The 21,751-nt window shown below is 48.9% G+C and overlaps 2 protein-coding genes and 1 long non-coding RNA gene across 25 annotated transcripts in view; 2 read left to right on the top strand and 1 right to left on the bottom strand.

Moving 5' to 3' along the window:
• Positions 1-1,249: 1,249 nt before the first annotated feature.
• On the bottom strand, positions 1,250-3,574 carry LOC102167583 (uncharacterized). The gene is made up of 3 exons (XR_299238.4): positions 3,360-3,574; positions 1,558-1,639; positions 1,250-1,383 (listed from the first exon to the last, which is right to left on the bottom strand). It is a non-coding gene; the product is annotated as an uncharacterized LOC102167583 (long non-coding RNA).
• On the top strand, positions 3,556-9,061 carry LOC146398075 (uncharacterized). Its single transcript, XM_084984169.1, has 2 exons — positions 3,556-5,303; positions 5,616-9,061. Exon 1 carries the CDS (start codon positions 3,571-3,573, stop codon positions 3,946-3,948), a length of 378 nt encoding a protein of 125 aa, XP_084840295.1. The 5' UTR covers positions 3,556-3,570; the 3' UTR covers positions 3,949-5,303; positions 5,616-9,061.
• The window catches only part of MAPT (microtubule associated protein tau), a 113,140-nt gene continuing 95,249 nt past the window's right edge, over positions 3,861-21,751 (top strand). For all 23 annotated transcript variants that reach the window (XM_084984162.1, XM_084984163.1, XM_084984161.1 and 20 more), the window contains exon 1: positions 3,861-3,988. The gene's annotated coding sequence lies outside the window, so the exon portion shown is untranslated. The remainder of the gene's footprint in view (positions 3,989-21,751) is intronic.

The following is a 21,751-nucleotide window of genomic DNA, read 5'->3' as shown; positions in this document are numbered from 1 at the left end:
TTCTGCTGAACAACAAAGTGACCCAGTCTCTCTCTCTCTCTCTCACACACACACACACACACATTCTTTTTCATATTATCTTCCATCATGGTCTATCCCAAGAGATTGGATGTGGTTCCCTGTGCAATACAGTAGGACCTCATTGCTTATCCATTCTAAATGTAATAGTTTGCGTCTACTAACCCCAAACTCCCCATCTATCCCACTCCCTCCCCCTCCCCCCTTGGCAACCACAGGTCTGTTCTCCATGTCTGTGACTCTGTGTCTGTTCTGCAGACAGGTTCATTTGTGCCATATTTTAGATTCCGCATATACGCGATATCATATGGTATCTGTCTTTCTCTTTCTGTGATGTCCCTGACTTTTAACAAAAGGGAGTAACAAAAGGTGCCCACATGTCCCCATTGTGGAGTGGCTGGCCTACTTCCTGCAATGATGAAAGCCAATTTTTCCTGCCAAGACAGTAACTTCTTGCCTGCTGCCCTCTGGACCCAAAGTGCTCAGGCAGCAGCCATAGTTTATAGTTCAGTGAAACCCTTGAAGTGTCCCCCTGGTGAAATTTTTCCCCTTGGGGGATCAGGATCTCTAACCCCACAAAACCTACAGTTGTAAGGCTGGGAAGCTCGGTTCCCCATGGGAGTCATCAGAAAGGTTGGGAAGTAGGACCATTTCTGCCTCCACCCTTTGGTTCCCAGACCTATGTGCTCTTCCCCCCCCCCCCCCCCCCCCCCCCCCCCCCGTCGAGGCTTGCATACATTCTCTATGGCTCCGGCAGCAAATCACTACAAACTTGGCAGTTTAGAACAACACACATGTATTATTATCCTACATTTCCATAAGCCAGGAGTCCAGCAAAAAGCTCACTGGGCTAAAAGCAAACTGCTGGCAGACCTACCTTCCTTTCTGAAAGTCCTAAGGACTTTCTAGAGTTTGTTTCAGTTTCTAGAGTCCACCCGCATTTCTTGGCATGCAGCCCCCTTCCTCCAGCTTAAAACCCAGCAATGTCGTATCTCTCTGACCCTTCTTCCACGATCACATCTCTCTTTCTTACTGCACCAGGATAGATTCTTCACTTTTAAGGACTCATCCATTATGTTGGGCTTGCCTGGATAATGCAGGATGCTCTCCTCACCCTAAGGTTGGTACCCTTACTCACATCTGTACAGTCCCTTTTGCCATGGAAGGTAGGATATTCACAGGTCCCAGAGATGACGGTGGACAGGAAGCCCAGAGAAGTTCGTGAATTTGTCTAAGGTCGCACAAAGGGGCTGAGATTAGGACCCACCTCTTCTGACACCTAATCCAGTTCTCCTTTTCTGTGTCCTTCTATCTTCTCTGGCTCTGCCTGGTAAGCATGATGTGCTGGAGGTTGCCTTGAGATTTCTATGTCAGCAAGAGGGAGGGGCAGGGAGAAAGACAGAGGATGCATTTTCTTGGCCTGAATTTGTGAGCCATTAGCTACCTAGGGTGATTAAATTATCTGGAATGAACACTCAATTCCACGTTACATGCAGTGAGATGACAGATCTGCTTAGGACTGTTCCTAGCATCCATTACCTCAATTTCATGTCAGCAAGATGTGTTAGCTCAGTATCAGGAGACCAAAGTGTCCTCAGTCAGTTCTCGATGATCCCATATCCTAAGGGAAAGAAGATGGTAAGTTTGAATGGGAGGAGTGTTGATGGGCTGCGATTATATTACACACAGAAATAATATGGAGCAAAAACATTGACCAGGAAGAATGAAGATGAAATAAATAACTTCTGTTTATCATTTAATGAATGTCCACGACATGTCAGGCACTGTGTAAGAAACTTCACACACAAACTGTGTAAGAACATCATGGGTTTGAACAGCTACAGGTCTGTTTATATGCAGATTTTTTTTCAATAAATACATACTACAGTATTACATGATCTGCAGGTGGTTGAATCTGCAGATTTGGCGGGCCCACTCTAAAGTTATACACAGAGTTTTGAATGAGTGGGGATTGGCACTCCTAACCCCTGTGTTGTTCAAACTTCAGAGAAGCAAGACCTATAAGGCTATATAATATATGCAGAACCAAGGTAAGGGTCTTTAGGATGGTGGCAGTTGGAAGGACAAAAAGGTCAATTCTAGAGTCTCAGAACTTAAGAATTTTGCCCCCATCCACTCAGTGCTTCCCAAAATATATGAAACTCTGGGAGTTCCCATGGTGGCTCAGCAGGTTAAGAACCTGACATAGTGTCCGTGAGGATGTGGGTTAGATCCCTGGCCTTGACCAGTGGGTTAAGGATCTGGCATTGCCACAATGCAACTTGGATCTGGCGTTGCTATGGTGTGGCATACGCCTCAGCAGCAGCTCCAATTTGAGCCCTAGCCTAGGAACTTCCATATGCTGCAGGCCATTAAAAAAATAGTAAGAAAAATATACTAAATCCATGTGAATAAAGAAAATCATCAATTACTTGCTTTTTGTATTAATCTACAGCATACAATATTGCTTTAAAAAAAAAAAAGAATATCAGAGCTATGCAGGGAGTTCCCATTGTGGCTCAGCAGGTTAAGAACCAGACTAGTATCCTATGAGGATTTGGGTTTGATCCCTGGCCTTGCTCAGTGGAGTAAGGATCCAGCATTGCTGCAAGCTGTGGTGTAGGCCAGCAGCTATAGCTCCCACTCAACCCCTAGCCTGGGAACTTCCATATGCCAAGTGTGCGGACCTAAAAAAAAAAAAGAAGAAGAATATAACAGCTATGTAAATTAAAGCTTTAAGACAAATTCCCACCCTCCTATGACAAGATGGCTGTCCCTAAGCCCTTCTAAACTTAAACTCCCACTGCCAGGGTTTAAATTAGATGTTGGGCAGAACAAGTTAAGGACAAAGCCTAGATGCTGGCTGACTGAGAGAATGAAAGCCTCTGGCCACTTTCAGTCTGAGGCATGTTATCCAGGTGAGAATCTCCCGCCAGCACCTGGAAATTCAAATCTCAAGCTCTATTTACAGTAATAAGGATGTTTCACAAAGAAGATAAAAATAACTGTATATGTGAAAATGCTCTGTAATGTGGTAAGTGCCATTTGAAACTTGATCTAATTTAAGATTTTATTCTTGGGTTACAGTTAGATTTGAATGCTCCTTGTTAAAACACTCCCCCCCCCAAAAAACACCCAAATGTGCACTGCCTAATTATAATCAGGTTAGCCAGGTTTAAGTAGATTTACTAAGGAAAGAATTCACCTTGATCAATAACAAAAAAGGTGGAACAAAAGCAGGTTGAAGGGAAACAGACACGAGGAAACTGATCTCCAACAAGGGGAAATTCAGGAGAGGGTCAGGGTGCCAGTGGGCAAGCCTGGGGGAAGTTTTTGAGGACCTGCGTGTACTGTCTGGAGAGCCGGCCACGTGAAAAACTGCCCAGGACCTTTCTGAGACAGGACATCACTCCGGAGCAAAAAAAGGGGCTGCGGATCTGGAGGCGGCGGAGCACCCAGCGTCTCCTTTAACCCAGAGGGCAACCAAGCCTCGCTTCCTAGGGAGGAGACCCCTAAGACAAAACAAAGACTCCAGCCGTGAGAGGAGACCCAATGTGCGCTTGCGCCAAGAAGCGCGCGTGCGCGTGGCTGTCAGCTCCGCAGCACAAGGCATGGGAGGAAGGGAGACCCGGGAAGGGAAGTGCCGAGAGGAGAGAGCCGGGAGGCGGGGAAGGGTCGATTGGTAGGGCGCTCACGCGCGCCCACTGGTGGCCGGAGGAGAATACGCCTGCGGAGGCCTCAGGGCCCCGCCCCTCCCCTGGGGAGGCTCGCGCTCCCGCCGCTCGCGCCTGCGCCGCCCGCCGGCCTCGGGAGCGCGCCCTCTTGGCGGTGCGCGCGCTCGCAGTCTCCGCCACCCACCAGCTCAGGCACCAGCAGCAGCGCCGCCGTCGCCGCCGCCCACCTTCTGTCGCCGCCACCACAGCCACTTGACTGTTTTCCTCTGGTGTCCTCGCCCTCTGTCGACTATCAGGTAAGTGCGAGGCTCCGAAATCTGCCTCCCCCTCTGCCCTCCTGCACTCCCATGCCGCCGCCCCTCGCCCCAGAGATGGGTTTCCTGAGGTGAATTTTGGTCGGGGGCAACCGCCGGGGCCCCTCCTTGCCCCTTCTGCGTTGGGGCTCGGGATTAGGGCGACTTGGAAAGGGACCCGTGCAAGGGATGCATGGGTGTGCGTGTGTGTGTCCTGAGGGGGTCTGCACGACCCGTTGCGAGCGGACCCGGACAGAGGTTTTGCCCACAGGGTGGGGCGCGGATGGCGGTGACCTGGGGGAGGGGGCTGCAATGCATTCTCGAATACAGCCTTTTGCAGTAATAGGAGTGTGACTTTGTGGGTGTGGGGGGTGTTCAATGACGACCCCCCAAACCGAACCTCTAATCTGATTTCTCTGCCTCGGTTTGCCATCAGCTCTAAGGAAGGTATTGATCGGGTTCTAGGAAAGATGACTCCCTGCCTGCCCCTCCCTACACCTCCCCGGCAGCTATTCCAATGGGGCTTTCGCTGTCCCAGGTTTAAGGCGGTGGCCCACCCCTTCCCCGTTTTCCTCCTTCAGAAACCCGCAGGGGACATTTGGGGGCTGGGAGTGGAATCAGGGAGATGGGGAGGGGTCCCGGTGCTGTCACTTTAGTTGCCCTTCCCCCTGCGCGCGCCTGGCACCCAGACTCGAGCAGCGCCGCGCCCGAGAGAAGGTAGTGCGCGGATCTCAATGTGGAGGTGCGGAACGGCAGGGGTCACCTGGCCTTGCGATGTGGAAGGGCTCGGCAGCCGCGGATCCCAGCTCGAGGGCGCGCACAGCCGCAGCCCCGCACAGACGCGCGCGGGGGCTGCAGGTGCATTTCGGGGCGGGCCCCTTTCTCTGCGCTCTGCGCTCTGCGCTGGCGGACCGGCGTGTGCGCTCCCTGCCGGAGGCGCCCGGCTGGCGCGCAGGGCTCGCCCCTCACTGCGGCAGTGGGTGTGGACCCGGGTGGGCGAGGAGGGGGTGGGTAGGCCGAGCCTCCTCCCACTTCCACCCTTGCTTTTTTCCCCTCCGAACGCGAGGTGCCATCTTTTTGCGGCGTGTCATGTCTTTATAGTACCGTGCCAAGCCGAGCGGCTCGGCTTCGGAGGACAGGGCGAAGACTGTCATTGACGGGGAGGGGGCAATTAGCGCTGAAATCTTGGATTTTGCTGCTGCGGGCTTGAGCACTGGGGGAGTTCACCCAGGATTTTCCTTGGGGGCTCGGTGCTTTGTTTGTAGGGTTTACGTGATCTGCCTTGCCAGCCCTAGTTTTTGGCTCTTATTCTATGAGGGTGTTTAATCGAGGCCCCCACCCCTCCTCCCGCTTTTTGCCCCTCATTTCTGAGCCCTTTGTTAGATCTTGGCGCTCGCTGGGGTCGAGGAACTCGAGTCAGCCCCGAGGGCACGCAGGGAACGGGCGTGACCCCGCGAGCCCCTCTCCCAAAGCGGGGCTGCGCGCCAGGAAGCACCTGAGGGCCGAAGGGATGGACGCGAGTTGCGGGTGGCCACAGAGGGACGATGCCCCTCCCCATACTTGGAGCGTCCTGGGGGCGACGCCTCGCCAGGGAGCGCCGGCGACCCCCGGTGGGAGAAGCGGGGTGCAGGGGTGGGGGTTGCCCACTTCGCTTCACGTCCTGTTGCTTCACCAGGCGGGAGAATGTGAGGAGGGGGCATGAGGTGCTGCGGGCCACACCCTTTTATCAAAAGGCCTGGGAGGGGGTCGCAGGGGGAGGTTGTCATGGAGACCACCCGCACCCTGGGGACAGACCTTGGGGCGTTGCCCCGCCCCTGCCCAGCAGAGATAGAGAACCTAGGGATAGGCCCTGCCCCTCTGGCTCCAGGAGAACACAGGAGGGGGACCTCCCACCCCTTAACCCGTGGCTCTTCCAAATTGGACTCCTGCGGCCGCAACCACCAGGAAAGGCATCTTTCATGTATTTTTATTATTATAGTCGAATATTATTTTAGAACCGTGAGAGATTTTCATTTGAGAGCCCGAGTTCGCCGCCACCTTGAAACCCGGAGGCGGAGTGAGGTGGGGGAAGTAGGAAGGCGGGTAAGATCCTGGCGAACAAATCCGAGCCTCACCCTCTTTCCATTAGCTGGGTCCTGGCGGCTTTCTGGTTAATTCTATCGCTGGAAAGTGGTGCGGGGGCGCAGTTCTGAGATTCATGAGCATTTAAGGGAACACACTATCCTCTCGAGCCGCGCAGATTGATCTAAACATGCGGGGAATGACTTGGCTCGGGGTCGAGAGCCCCCCAGGGGCCAGGCCGAACCTTCCCTTGGCTTCGGGATCGGATCGGAGCGAGCTTTCCTGGGATCGGATCGGAGCGAGCTTTCCTGCAGAGCTGGGCTCGGCAGGGGCAGGTTGGAGAGAGGTTCAAGGATCAATTCGAGCATCTTCCCCCCGCCCCATAGAGCTAGACAAGAGATTCTGGTTCTAGACAGAGCTAGGGTCTAGACAGAGCTAGCAGACCTGGGAACAGGGAGCCCGCAGCCTCCGCTGCCTGGGATGGACCGCAGGCGAAGACAGCATCTCCTATCCGTTGTTGGGAAGGAGCGCATCATGGCAAGCGCGTTTAGCCCAGTGCTGGGAACAAAGCGCAGTATAGGCGTCCGCTATTTTACCCAATTTTGAAATGTATTGGCGGTTTGGTGGGGCTCTCGGGTCGGCAAGGCCGGGGGTGGGGGTTGTTAAATGGAGGAATCCTGGGGGCCGTGAGATGGTCCTTCGTACGACAATCAGGAAATCCCATCCCTGGCTCTGGGCGCGCTTTAACTAAGCAGCTTTCTCCTTGGGATCTCGAGGGATGCCGCGTTTGTGCCCAAGCTCCAACGCTGAAGCTCTGAGCCAGCCGCCGCCCCTGGGTTTCTCTGGCGCTGATCCGAGGGTCACCCGAATCTCTAGCAGGTGGGGGCTATTTCGAGTACCAAGAGACTCCACCAGGCTCTGGTGCTGAGGACCAGTAACTCCATGCTCCGGTCTCCCGGTGGTACAGGTAGGGATGGATGATGGGATTTGGGACAGCGACTGCTGGCTTTCCCCGCCACCTCACACTCAGGCTCAGAAAGACAGCTTTGAGTTTTATGTGATTCTTGCTCTTTCAGTTGACCCCTCTGGAACAGAAAAAGAAATGCCTTTCCTATCATCATTATTTAAGGTATTATGTTGTGTTTTATAATGCTGCTTATGTTTACCACATAAGAATTTCTTATCCATTTCTCCACCTGCAAACCTTCCTCTGAACAAATTAATTACACATTTCTCCCAGTGCCTGCTGCAGAGTGACTCTTGAAGCTCAATTTCTTGACCAACATTTAGTCCTATAACAGGTTGCGTTAACTGCAATAATCTGGCTTGACTCTTGGTGTTCGGCTTTGGACAATTTGGGGGAGAGGTTTGTTGGTTTTGCTGATTTTCAGCTGAATGACATTCTCAACTATCTGACCTGGTCTGCACAGGTCCATCGTGGAAGGGCGTGGCTTTTGAGTGGTTTGTAGAATCAGGCAGAGATCCCCTGATAGGAACAAAAGAAATGGATTATTCCATCAAGGTTTTGGGCCAAATCCAGTCCACTTTGTCCTCTATTCTATAACCAAATGAACCCAGAAAGCTGCCTGCACCCCTTGGTGCACCTCCATGCCGTCCCCCTGCTTCCCTGCCTTCCCCCTTCCTGCTGCTTATGGCTCTGCAGCCTGGTCCCCACTGTTCACCTCACCCTCATTGGCCGGAAGGGTGCAGAAGAGAGGAAAGGGGAGAGACCACACTCTACCTGTGGGAAGGAAGACCCTGCCCTGCCACCTGCAGGTGCTCCTCTGCAGGAGATCAGAGGCATAGAGGTGGGGGACCCCCTTTGCCTCTGCTCCTTCTCTTCCCCCCCACTTTTCATCATCACACTTAGAAGATCTCCCCCATCCCCTCCACATCCCCAGGAAAGCCTACCCACATGACCTTTCCTAATTTGCCAGCCTAAATGCCTCCACTAGTGACTTGGAGCTGGCATGGGAGGGGGACCCCAGCAGGAGAGGGAAAGAGAAGACCCCAGCCTTACCAGCTGGGCTGCAGCAGAGAGAAGAATCCAGTGTTCCAGCTGGAACTCTCGGCTATTTTTCTGTAAAACAGTGGTTCTCAACCCCTGGGGCCATTGAGATGTGTAGAGACAATTTTAATTGTCATAACTGGGGGTGGAGTGAGATAGGCATCTAGCGAATAGAGGCCAGGGGTGCTGCTAACATGCTACAAAGCCCAGGGTACCTAAATAATCTGGCCCCAGATGTCACCAGTACCAGGGTTGAGAAGTCCTGCTATAGAAACATTGTTATCCTGGCACTGTCATCTTAGTGACAGCTTACATTCATTGAGTATCTTCTCAGAAGTACTGTTCTAAGTGTTCCCCAATGATTATCTCATTTAATCCTCACAACAACCCCTTTATGAGACTGGTTCTGTTATCTCCGTATTACATATGGGGAAACTGAAGTACAGAGAAGTTTGGTAACTCACTGAAGGTCACACACACTAAAGGCCAGTGAGTGGTGGAGCTGAGTGTTCAAACAGTAGAACCCTCCCCCTCGCAGCAACATGTGGGCTTAAGAGGCCTCTGTGGGCTAGCAGGAACCAAAGCACAATCTATAATACTGACCCAGTAGAATATTCTAATTCCTAAACCACTGACTCAGACATGAACTTTTCTAAGAGTCTGTAATTGGAGCACAGCCTAAACCTTGGAATTTCAGCCTTTACAAACGGAATAAGGGATTTCACGCAACCTCTGTGCCTCTGTTTATAAAACAGGGAAAATAGGAGTTCCTGTTGTGGCACAGCAGAAACGAATCCAACTAGGGACCATGAGGTTCGATCCCTGGCCTTGCTCAGTGGGTTAAGGATCCAGTGTTGCCGTGAGCTGTGGTGTAGGTCACAGACACGGCTCGGATCACACGTTGCTATGGCTGTGGTATAGGCTGACAGCTGTAGCTCCGATTTGACCCCTAGCCTGGGAACCTTCATATGCCGCAGGTGCAGCCCTAAAAAGCAAAAAATTAAAAAGTAATTTAAAAAATTTTAAAAATACAGGGAAATATATATCCTGGGGAAACTAAAACCTCTTCCCCCAAATCCAGGATTTCAGGACTGCTCTATCATACAAAGGAGAAGCCACATCTGACTGGCTCAAAGACGGCTAGAAATCAAGATTGGGGTTGGGAGAGGGGGGAGGTCATGATGTAGACTCAGCTATGGTCAAAGTCAAATCACTGACGTTTTAGGGACATTAAATCCCCATCTTAGGTTCTGTACCTCAGAGAGGTTGAAGCTTTGGCACCTACCATTGGGACCCAGCTCTGAGCCCTGCATGTGAGAGGAGCTGGGTGGGCACAGGAAGGACCTCATGAAAGAATCTGTCTCCCTTGGCAAAGGTGGGCCTGAGGGCTTTTCTCACTTCCTGGAGCCCAGGCTCTACAATAAATATTCTGCTGTACTGTAGTATAGAGGGACTGCCTGGAATCCTCATCCACAGGACTCACTGCCACTCCATCCAGATGAAAGTGGGAGCCAGCTATGATTCTGCTGCTTCCCACAACTGCCTGTGTGTGATCCGACACACACCCTACACACTGGACTCATTTCTGTTCCTTTGCCAGTCTATGGCCATACCACCCTGAACGCGTCCATACTTGTCTGATCTGTTCCCTTGCCAAAGAGTTTGCTGTCCAACACTTCTTCCCCTGTCTCAGGTGCCACGCCCTCGCCACCTCTGCCAGGTTCCCTTTCTGCACAGATGGCTCCCACCTGAGTGTGGGGGGGAGGCAGTGTGAGGCTGGCTCGGGATGGCTTTTGAGGTTTGGAGGTTCTTTGATTAGGAAACATTCTGTAGGTGTAGGACTTGGCTCCCACAAAATACCCACTTGAATGACCTCCGGGCAGATTGTTTGAAATTGTTGTTGCTTTGCTGATATTTCAACAGGCTCTGTGTTTGCCCTGATCAGGAACACTAAGAATTAATCCCCAAGAAATGCATTTTGTGCCTCAGCTATTCCAGGAAGGTTTGTGAGTGCCTGGAGGGCAGACACTGGTTTTCCCTAGACAGGTTCCCCAGCTCAAGCTAGTGTCCTGCATGTAGTGTCCTGCATGTAGGTTTGGCCTAATGGTTAAGGATGCAGGCTCTGATCAGACCCCCAAGTGCATATTCCAGCTCCCTCATTCAATGTAGGACCTAAGCTGTGTTCTTAGCTTCTTGGAGAGCTTTTTTATTGTCTGTAACTCGAGGTGTGATAGTACTTATCTCACAGGTTTCGGTGGGGTTTAAACGGAGTGATGTAATGCTTACCTAGGGCCCAGCACATAACAATTGCCCAGAAAATGGCTTCATGGGCAGCAGCCTCCTAGTGAGCCCTTGATTGGATGAATGTGTGCAAAGGCTTTTACTGAGCCCTTGTGATTGGATGAATGTGTGCAAAGGCTTTTACTGACTCTGGCAGTGGCATTGGTTGAAACAGGTAAATTGTTATACAGAGTTGAGATCGAAATAGCAGAAGCAGACAATTGCCCCTGGAACCAGGCATTGTTGTTTGGGTGGAAGTGGAGCCCCTGAAAATCGCACACATCCACTTTTAAGTGTACACACTGAACTCTTGCCACAGGCAAGCGGAGTGACTTGTCATCTGTTGTCCCTGCTTCTGCTCTCTTCCTTCCTGAAATCCGCTGCACGCCAGGAATAGACTGTGTACTCTCCACACCAGCTGATCTGATCCGCCCTCCCTCCCAACATCCTGGGAGTGGTGACCTGGCTTAGTGTGTCGGGTTCGGAGATCTTACTCATTTACTCATTGAATAAAAAGTGGGTGCGGATGAGATTGAGAAAGTAACAGAAGTAATGGAAGACAGTAGAGGAGAAATTTTACAAATGAAATAATGAAGCAGAGGGTTAAAGCTTGTAAACCTGGAAGCAGGCTTCATGGTGCCAGTTGGGACTCAAGTAGAAAAAATGTTCAAGAAAGCAAACTCAACATGTTCAACACCAAGCATCCAATAACCACAGTCACATCTGAATTAAGAAGCCTGCTGATCCATAGAATGAAGACTGAGAGTCATAATACATCAATTTTTTAAAAAGTCATTAAATCAGAAAATCATTAAAAATGATACATATGTATTTTGGGGGAGTTCCCATTGTGGCTCAGTGGTTAATGAAGCCAACTAGCATCCATAACGACATGGGTTGGATCCCTGGCCTCGCTTAGTGGGTTAAGGATCTGACGCTGCCATGAGCGGTGGTGTAGGTCGCAGACATGGCCTGGATCCCGCGTTGCTGTGGCTGCAGTGTAGGCCGGCGGCTACAGCTCCGATTCAGCTGCGGTATATGAAAACCTCCATATACCGCAGGTGCAGCCCCTAAAAAGACAAAAAGACACACACACACACACACACACACACACACACACACACACACACACACACACACACACTCAAAAGATACATATATATTTCAAACATTTAACTTAACCAGAGAATTGTACATTTATTTCCTCATCTCTTGGTGCAGGGCCCAGGCCTTCTCTTGATGTTTGTGTCAGCTGGTTGTAATTCCTTGTCTTTTTGGCCTCAGCTACTCTCATAAAGCCTTGTCTCTGACGTCCAGCTCGTTGGAACAAGGGCTTGCACTGTGGAGTAATCTGAAGGCAGAACCCCTCTAGAGTTTCACTGTTTTTTTTTTCCTCAGTCTTTAACATCCTATTTAACAATTTAAAAATTTCTCTACCTTTATGATGTTTCTCCAAAGTATTCAACTTATTTTCTTAACATCAACTAATGATTTTAAGAATTCACCTTTCATTTAATACTTGAATGTCATCAGCTTGCACTGTATTTAAATTATATGATGGTTACAATAAGAATGATGGACCTAGAAGGTTGGCTGTGGTAAGAAGTAGCCCTGGCTGTGGACATCAGGCCTTGTGGACCCAGCTTTGAATGTGTACACTCCTTCATTTCTGCTTCTTATGTGGTGTCAGGTAGGAGAAGGCCTGCTGTGGAGACTTCTTTGTTCAGCAAATGCTGGGCATTGTTCCCGCATTTCTCACCTGTCTTCCTGAATGAGCACAGCATTTTGAACTTATTTGCCTTAGAATCTCAACCTAAGGGAGCATTGCAAAATTCTCCCCATAAGACTCAAAATAAATTTAAAATCTCTTTGCCATGTTTACTCCCCTTAGTTAAGGAGGTTTAGATCAAAGTCCAACAATTAAAAAGCCATTTTAAAATCAGCAACTTTGGGATTCCTGCCATGACTCAGCAGAAACAAAGTTGACTAGTATCCATGAGGATGCAGGTCCAATCCCTGGCCTTGCTCAGTGGCTTACGGATCCATCATTGCCATGAGCTGTGGTGTAGGTTGCAAACTCAGCTTGGATCTGGTGTTGCTGTGACTGATGTAGGCCAGCAGCTGTAGCTCCAATTGGACTCCTAGTCTGGGAACCGCCACGTGCCATAGGTGTGGCCCTAAAAAGATAAAAATAAATAAATAAAATCAGCAAGTTTGAATTAAATCTGAAACCATTGATAATGATGTTTCATTCATGGGCCTCCTTTTGGTCCTGTCTGCTCCACTGATAAATCAGACATCAAAGAGAAGAGGGACATAAATTATCTCCAGTCGCAGCTGCTGATTTTCCTTCCAGCCTATGGCCCAGTTTTCTGATTTCCCAGGAAGGCTGAGTGATGTTGTCTTGGGACCTAAGCTGGCAGTTGTTCTACAAAAAGTCGGGAGGCACTTTCATCCTCATGTCCTCCTCCCCAGGACACTGAGGATATTAGAAAGCCCCTGGGTTCATAATCGCCTGTGATGTGCTCTATAGCCAGTATAATAGTGCCAAGAAGGAAGCGGCAGAAAGGACCAATTCTTGAAATCGTAGAACTGAGCCCCTCCCCTAGGATTAAGGAAAGCCCTTCTCCCGAATTAGAACCAGAATTCTAAATTGCTATCATCAGAATTGTCCTGGATCAAATCCAGTTCTGCCATTGATTTACAGGTCATTTCAGAGAGGCTTATTTCCAATTGTTCTTTTTTGGACAGTGGTACCAAACCACTGTCTTACCTCATTCCTTCTCCCTGTGGCCTCAAGAAGAGGCTTATTGGATAATTAATAATCTAAAGGCTTAAGTGCCCAAGGGAAGGTTACAATTTAAAGAAACTTTTAATTTTTAAATGTGAATACTCAGTACCTTATTTGTTGTATGTTTGGGTTTTTTTGGTTTTGTTTTTTGTTTTTCTTTTTCGCCTTTTGCTTTTTAGGGCCACACCTGCAGCATATGGAAGTTCCCAGGCTAGGGGTCGAATTGGAGGTGTAGCTGCCAGCCACAGCCACAGCCACAGCAATGCTGGATGCAAGCCACGTCTGCGACCTACGCCACAGCTCATGGCAACGCTGGATCCCTGACCCACTGAGCAAGGTCAGGAATCAAACCTGCGTCCTCATGGATACTAGTGGGGTTCGATACCAATGAGCTCCTGTGTCTGGGTTTTTTATATTGAATTTGCTGAAAACCAAAACAGCTTTCAATTTTGGTATTGGCGATGCCTTGGAATTTAAATCGATATATATGTTGATGAGCTATGCAAAGGTTGTACATGCAGATAAAATAGTTATATATAACCTGCTACTTTGCAGCATGGTAATAATTGCAGTGTAGATTAATATGAAACCTCTCCCTTTCAAAGCTGGGCTTTGCCAAGAATCACCAGGAATTGCTGTTTGGAAGTCCTCGCCCTTCTGCCATCCATCTTCTGTCTTGTCTTTTTCTGCAGAACAGAGAAATGCTACACTGGCCCCAAGCCACGGTGTAGCAGTTCAGCTTCTGCCTCTGCTGTTGCCATGAGGCCAGCTTAGAAAACCAAGGATTTCGCAGAACATCCCTAAATCCACTTGAATAATGGACTGATCATTCACGAACTCACCTGAACCTTCTTTAAACCTATTTAATCTTTTCCCCAGGGTTAATCTTGTGGGGATAACATGCCTCCTGGGTGTCTCTCCACTGGGTTCATTTCTTCCTCCTTTCCTCCAAGAAGTCCCTCCCTTCTTGGCATCACAGTGAATGATGGTTGAGCTCTGTTCCCTGCAGAGTATTAATAAAGCCTGAATGTATTGAAATAAATCCCTTTCAATGTCACAAAAGTGCTATAAATAATTAGGAATGGATGTTTGATGGCTGGCAGGAAATGCAGGGAAAAAATTTCAACGGGCAGGATTCGTGTTATAAGTTGACAGTCTGGACCAAGTGAAAAGCCTTTTTAAAACATCTCCTTATCTAAACAGCAAATCTTGCTGGCACGACTGAATTCCAGAAGTTAGCCACCCCCTCATTTTGCGGGCCTCTGTTACCCCCCACTTGCTCGTGTTTATCCAGCCCTGAAATTAGTGCCAACCTTCCTGTTCACCTACCAGTTGTGGAAAATACTTAAGGTTTCCTGAACCTCCATTTTCCATCTGTAAGGTGGGGATTATTCAATCTTCTGTCTCAGAATGGACGATGATATAGTTTTTCTTCTCAATGGGTCATCACAGAATAGAAATAAAATAGTCTATGAGGATTCCTTTGAGCATTTCTGAAAACAGGTGGCACAGGGATAGGGGAAGGCTTCTGAGAGCCACAGTCAGGCACTTGGTCTGCAGTCTCTCTTGGGCTGAGCCTGACATCGGGGACAGCTTAGACACTGCTGTCGTCTCCCCCTCTTAGTGCCAGCTGGACAGTGCAAACTGCTTCCCAGGGGGTGAGCGCCCAGTCAGCAGGGCCTGTGCCTGGGGTGGATGGACAGTCTTGGCTGCCCCTTATTTGAGAGGAGGCCCAAAGCCAGGTGCAGGACAGTAGGGGGGACCCCTTTAGCATGGCCTCAAATGATATCCTGATCTGCCAGTGCCAGCTTCTCCAGAAAGGGGCTGGGACTTCCATGGCTTATGCCATGACCCTCAGAGGGAATTAATTTCCTGGGAGCCTCTCTATTTTCTCAAGGGGTTTCAGTTTCCTCCTAATCAGACAGGGACCTGGTGCAGAATCTCCTTAATTATGCCCAGGGGCAGCCTCTTCCCACCACTGTGTTTAGCAAGTGCCAGGAATCGATTAAGGCAAGAGTGATTAAATTAAAGGCTGGCATTGACTTTGACAGTATAATATTCTGGAGGCTGTTTTGTGGCAAGAGGCATGATGAAGGCTCATAAATTGATCACTGGCACTTGGAATTTGAATTGAGCTGGAGCTGGGCTGTAGTGTACTTCCTTGACCCTGTGAATGGAGGGTTCTTCATGCCTGTGGATGGTAGGAAGTGTTTCTGGGCCTGCGTGTCACCCCACACTGACAACAACCCCGCTCTACCATGTAGCTGGCTTTGAGCATCAGTCCTGGGTACCTAGTGGCCCCAAGTCAGTGACCCTTGTTTACCATGCTCTCCCCAAAGCTGTTCTCATTTTGCCCTGGTCCTATCCACTTTGCTCAATGGGATCTGCTATCTTCCAGCCACCCCCTCCCCCCACCGTGGCAGACATCACGCTCTTGCGACTCAGCGGGTTATGAACCTGACTAGTATCCATGAGGATGCGGGTTCCATCCCTGGCCTCGCTCAGTGGGTTAAGGATCCGGCATTGCCGTGATCTGTGGTGTAGGTCACAGACATGGCTCGGATCTGGCATTGCTTCGGCTGTGGGGTAGGTTGGCAGCTACAGCTCCAATTCAAACCCTGGGAACTTCCATATGCCGCAAGTACAGTCCTTAAAAAGCAAAACAAAACAAAAACCATCATGCTCTTTCTGCCCCTCGCTCACACATGGTACTTATGCTGAGACTGTCCCTTCCCGTTTCCCCTCCCTTTCTTTAAGTCAGCCTGACCTTCCCTAATCTCTGTCCTTCCTGAACCCTTCTTCAGCTCTTGCACTCCCCAAGATACGCATCGCCTCTCTCAGCAGTCATCAGCACTGCAGCGGTTAATGCTTAATTGTTTTCTCTCTTGCCTTGCTGTGTGTGCTAGCCTCATCTTCCCACAAGTTATATGTCCTCTGAGGGCAAGGTCTGTATCTTATATGGCTTTCCTGCCCCCCTGGGTGTTCTGCCCAGTCACAGAGCTGGGTACATACATGGTTAAAAATAATTATTCTTGATTCATGCAATTGGATACTAATAAATCAACCAGGCTGATGTTAGATGAGTTTTACCTGTTTATTTATTTATTTTTTTTTTTGTCTTTTGTCTTTTTAGGGCCACATCCGTGACATATGGAGGTTCCCAGGCTAGGGGTCCAGTGGGAGCTGCAGCTGCTGGCCCACACCACAGCCACAGCAATGTGGGATCTCAGCCGCGTCTGTGACCTATACCACAGCTCATGGCAACACCAGACCCTTAACCCACTGAGCGAGGCCACGGATCGAACCCTCATCTTCATGGATACTGGTCGGGTTCATTAACCACTGAGCCACGATAGGAACACCAAGTTTTACCTGTTTAAATAAAGTTCTTTCTCCACCTCCTAGTACACGGTTCTATCTTCTATATACTTGAAAATAACAAAAATCACATTTCCTTTGAAATATTCTATAATCGTTGCTTTGCCTTATTTCAGACCAACTTAACTGTTAGTTCATAGTAGTTTTGCTGTATGAAGATGCTGATAATAACGGTAGAGGTGGGTTGCTTTTATTTTTCTAAAAACTTTGCTGCATTTAACCCACAGTCCCCCATAAGGCAGGGATTATCATTTTCATTTTGCAGAGGAGCAAATGAGGCTCAGAGGTTTCACAGCTGGGGAGGGAGCCAGCTGGTGCCTCAGTCTCAGACCTCACCTTGCTGCCTCCACCCTCAGAGCCTTCCCCTCTGGTTCTCCTGTTCACGCCAGCCAACGTGTCTTTAGTGCTAATGACTGGAGAACCGTGCCCTCCAGCCTCCGCGATTGGGTCATAAGTAACCTGAGCCCCGAGAAAATATTTTAAACTGAAAGCTAGTCTCTAAACTGGGCTGCTGCTTCATGTCGCCAGTGACGGCAGAACCAAATTTAGTGTCGTGGGCAGGTCCTCACTTATCAAATAGAGAAGCTCATTTTTCTACCGGCCTGAAAAACGTGCACACGCACCACACTTCATGGAGGGGTACATGCCCCCAAAGCCTGGGAAGCATGGCCCCAGAGGAACTTGGAGTGAAACTCAGGGAAGATGACATCCAGGTTCCCAGGCTGTGTCTACAGTGAGAAATTTAATTCAAAGTGGGCGGCTTCCCTGTGGGAGGCAGTGAAGCCAGCCTCCTGTTGTTAGGAAACAGTCGTCACTGTGGAAGGGGAGGGAGGGGCGGGGCCAAGCCGGATCCCCTCACTCAACAACCCACTTTATTTCCCTCAGGTCTACAGACGGTAGTTGACACTCTTGGACCAGGAAAAGTGGCAGGGATCAGAGAAGGGAGGGGTCTACATAGATGAGGTTGGGGTTACACATACTGGCTTACCTAGAATTTGCTGCCTTACCAGGCACTTTTTATGGTGTTGAAATACATTTCCCACAGCTACCGTTTCATCTAAAACAAGAGTCAGGGAGCTCCCTGGTGGCCTAACGGTTAAGGATTCAGCATTGTCACTGCTGGAGCTCAGGTTCCATCCCTGGCCTGGGAACTTCTGAATGCCACGAATGGGGCCAAAACAAAAACAAAGAAACAAACAAAAGACCAAGAGTCAATTTTCCGTTCTTGCCTCTTACCTTCTCCCCAAGCCCCCACCGCACCACCCTCCCCCCCTCACCCGCACCAAAATCTACAGGCTATAAAGCCAAGATACCGTATGTGAGATTCCACTCTAATTCTGTTTTGTTGGTTTGTGGGGGGGGTTTAGGGGGAAGGTGTGGCAGGCAGGGATCATTTCAATTTGTAATTTTGTTCAGGGTGAGTAGTAAGTGTTCCTTTAAGAAAAGTCTGAGAGTTCCCATCCTGGCTCAGTGGCAAGGAACCTGCCTAGTATCCATTGAGGACATGGGTTGAATCTCTGGCCATGCTCAGTGGATTGGGGGTCTGGCGTTGCCGTGGGCTGTGGTGTGGGTCACAGACTCGGCTCAGATCTGGTGTTGCTGTGGCTGTGTCATACGCCAGCAGCTGACCCCTAGCCTAGGAACTTCCATGTACCATAGGTGTGGCCCTAAAAAGACCAAAAAAAAAAAAAAAAAAAAAAAAAACTCTGAAAATCACCCCAAACTGAAAAAGAGAGCACTTGGCAGTACTCAGCATTGGGTACAGGCCTGCTTAACTCTGTGGATCTGGGCAGGACCTGAGGGGTGTTTGGGAGAGGACAACTAATTGCTTTCTCCTCTTATAAAATATTCTATTCAGGGAGTTCCTGCTGTGGCTCAGCAGGTTACAAACCTAACTAGAACCCAGGACGATGTGGTTTCGATCCCTGGCCTCACTCAGTGGGTTAAGGATCTGGTGTCACTGCAAGCTTCGTCTGCAAAAGTTGCCTATGATTTAGCAACTACGAAACCGTACCACTGATGTATTGCTTTATTTTCTTGCTTAATTGTTAAATTTTAAAAGCTATAACAGAGGAGTCCCTGTTGTGGCTCAGCAGCTTATGAACCCAACTGTTATCCATGAGGATATAGGTTCGATCCCTGGCCTCGGCTCAGTGGGTTAAGACCTGGCATTTCTGTGAGCTGTGGTGTAGGTTGCAGACGCGGCCCGAATCTGGTGTGGCTGTGGCTGTGGTGTAGGCCGGCAGCAACAGCTCTGATTGGACCCCTAGCCTGGGAACTTACATATGCCGTGGGTATGGCCCTAAAAGAGAAAAAAAAAAAAAAAATTCTATTCAGCATAAGAAGTGTTTGGGGGTTGAGCATAATTTGTGCCCCAAAGTGCTCCTGCACCTTGGAAGTGGGAAGCAGGAGGAAGGCAGTCACCGGTAAAGGGAAAAATCACCAAGTGGGTGTAGCCCACAAAGGCGCTGCCCTGCCAGCTCTCCTAGGAAGTGGAGGCCATGGCGGCAGTGCTGGGGCCAGAAGACCTGCCTGACTGTCACCCATGTTTCCGGGGACCTGGAAGATGGAAAGAGGAAACAGCTCCTCATATTAAGGCAGACCTGGCTAAGTAATACATCTTACAATACAAGGTTCTTTCCCCCAGTAAGTAAAGGCTAGCAATGGTTGCTAGAATTTAAAGATAGTAAATTAATTGGATTTCTCTCTATTCTACTAGTTTTGAGGCAACTTGATTCTTCCTTTTTTCTTTTTTCTTTTTTTTTTTTTTTTGTCTTTTTAGGCATATGGAAGTTCCCAAGCTAGGGGTCAAATTGGAGCCTTAGCCTATGCCACAGCCACGGCAACACCAGATCCAAGCTGCATCTGCTACCTCCGCTACAGCTTTCTCCCCCGGATCCTTAACCCACTGAGAAAGGTCAGGGATTGAACCTGTGTCCTCATGGATACTAGTCAGGTTCTTAACCTGCTGAGCCACAATGGGAACTCCTGATTAAAATTTCTGCTTTCATGTTACTAGTGCCCATTATTTTGTGTTTAATTTCCTCAACTTTGATTACATTTCGGGGGGCTTCCCTGGGGGGCCAGACTCCCTAAAGCATCCATCTCTTGAGCAATGTTTCACTCATCTTTCTACCCCTGGTGCCTGGCACAGCACACGGCACAGAATAAACGCACGGTAATTGTTTAGGGGATGAATAAATGGCTGAATACATGAATTCAACACGGATTAAAGCTGAAGCCCTCTCTGTAAAAAATTTGAGAACAATACAACAACAACAAAAAGATTTAAGAAGAGAAAGGGAAACAGGAGCATAACTTGTATATTTGTTCATCCTTCTGTCCTCCTGGAGGATGGAGGGGTACAGGTCTGCATTTGGAGTTCTGGGTACTAAAATGGAAATACAGGTACTATTTGCCATAATCTTTTATAAAGTTAACTCTTTAAGCCTTTCGATTCTCTTGCAAACCAAAATCCCACCATAACCCATGAGTCCCACTTCAGAGACTAAGATGTTCATGACCAGGGTTGGGTCTGTGATCCCCATCAATAGTCAGGAAGGCCAGTGAGCAGTTCAAGGAAAACCACTTAAGTCCTGGCCATTTCATGAACAGCGCAGGCCCAAGTAGGGCTGTCAGAATTTGCAAATTAAGGCACAGGATGCCTCGTTAAATTTGGATTTCAGATAAACAACAATTTTTTTTTTTAGTGTAAGTGTGGTAGGCTACGTAATGCCCCCCACCACGGAGACATCGGATCCTAGTCCCCAGAACCTGTGAGTATGACCCTATTTGGGAAAAGGATCATTGCGGATATGATTAAACTAAGGATCTTGAGATGAGATGGTCCTGTATTATTTGGGTCCTAAATGCAATGACATGTGTCATAAGAGTCAGGCAGAGAGAGATTAAAAACGGAAGAGAAGTTGATGTAATGAGCAAGGCAGGGATTAGGGTGATACGGATGCTACAAGAGGTGAGCAAAGGATTTTCTCCTAGAGCTTCTGGAGGCCCTGCCAACACCTTAATTTCAGCCCAGAGATACTGAGCTTGGACTTTCGGCTTCCACACCTACAAATGAAAACATATATGTAATTTTTGGTTTTGTTTGTTTGTTTGTTTGTTTGCTGTTTTAGGGCCATACCCTCGGCATACAGAGGTTCCCAGGCTAGGGGTTGAATCGGAGCTGTAGCTGCTGGCCACAGCACAGCCACAGCAACGCCAGATTCGAGCCGCTTCTGCAACCTACACCAGAGCTCATGGCAATGCTGGATCCTTAACCCAATGAGCAAGGCCAGGGATCAAAACTGTATCCTCATGGATCCTAGTCAGGTTCATTAACCCCTGAGCCATGAAGAGAACTCAGTATCTGTGGTTTTTGAACCACTCAGTTTGTGGTCATTTATTATAGCAGCCACAGGAAACCAATACAATTAAGTATACCCCATGCAATGTTTGGGACACACACTGAAAAAACGATGTGTTGTTTATCTGAAATTCAAATATAACGAGGCACCCTGTATTTTTGTGTGGCAATCCTAATTCCCAGGACCAAAGAAAGGGGCTTTTTGAATTGGCAAGAAAGCTGGTTGAGGCTGTCAGCAAACGGACTCTCTTATGCTAGGAGTCTTTGTAAGCACAGTTCAACTGAACTGATTTGAACTTTACTAACTACCTTCTGGACAAAAGAGGGAGGCAATTAGACAGGTGTTAATGATTTATTTTTTCAACAGTCATTGGAGCACTTCCTATAAAACAGAAGCTCTGTGTATGGGTGGAGGGGTTAGTCATTAATCCGGTGCATCTAGGCTAAGCTACAAACCATTCCAGATAAATCACGTGAAGCATGGCCATTAACAGAGCTTGAGTGATGCTGTGGTGCATTTCTGATATTTGAGCTGCCCCTGGGAATCTTGCACCCGTTCTCTGTTGGATGGTGGAGCCTGAGCAGAACAGCTGGGTAAATCCCAGTTGCTAAAGGAGAGGACTTCAGGGCAGACCTGAAACGGAGGGAGGGGGCAGATGTTGTAGGAACGAGCTGGCTCTGGATTCCCAGGAGGATCTCTCAATGGAAGTCGATGCAAAATGTCTCCATCGTTTCCTGAGGCATCACACTCTGACCCAAGCTAAAGACAAACCGTCCATTCTCCCATGCAGAGAGGGCTGCCTGCCCAGGCCGGGACATCAGTCTTCAGAGGCAGAGACTCAGGCTCGAGGCGGGGCTGAAAGCTTTCACCGCTGTGCTGCT

Source organism: Sus scrofa, chromosome 12 (assembly GCF_054392235.1).
Source record: "Sus scrofa isolate SSC_HxYL_T2T_F1_AM1 chromosome 12, Sscrofa_HxYL_maternal_Yorkshire_Landrace_v2.0, whole genome shotgun sequence".
Lineage (NCBI taxonomy): Eukaryota > Metazoa > Chordata > Mammalia > Artiodactyla > Suidae > Sus > Sus scrofa.
The sequence above is the reverse complement of the archived record's forward strand: the minus strand, read 5'-3'. Positions and strand labels throughout refer to the sequence as shown.

Excerpts from the sequence above, each read along its gene's own strand:
- LOC146398075 (XM_084984169.1), top strand. The coding sequence starts at position 3,571 with ATGTGCGCTTGCGCCAAGAAGCGCGCGTGCGCGTGGCTGTCAGCTCCG.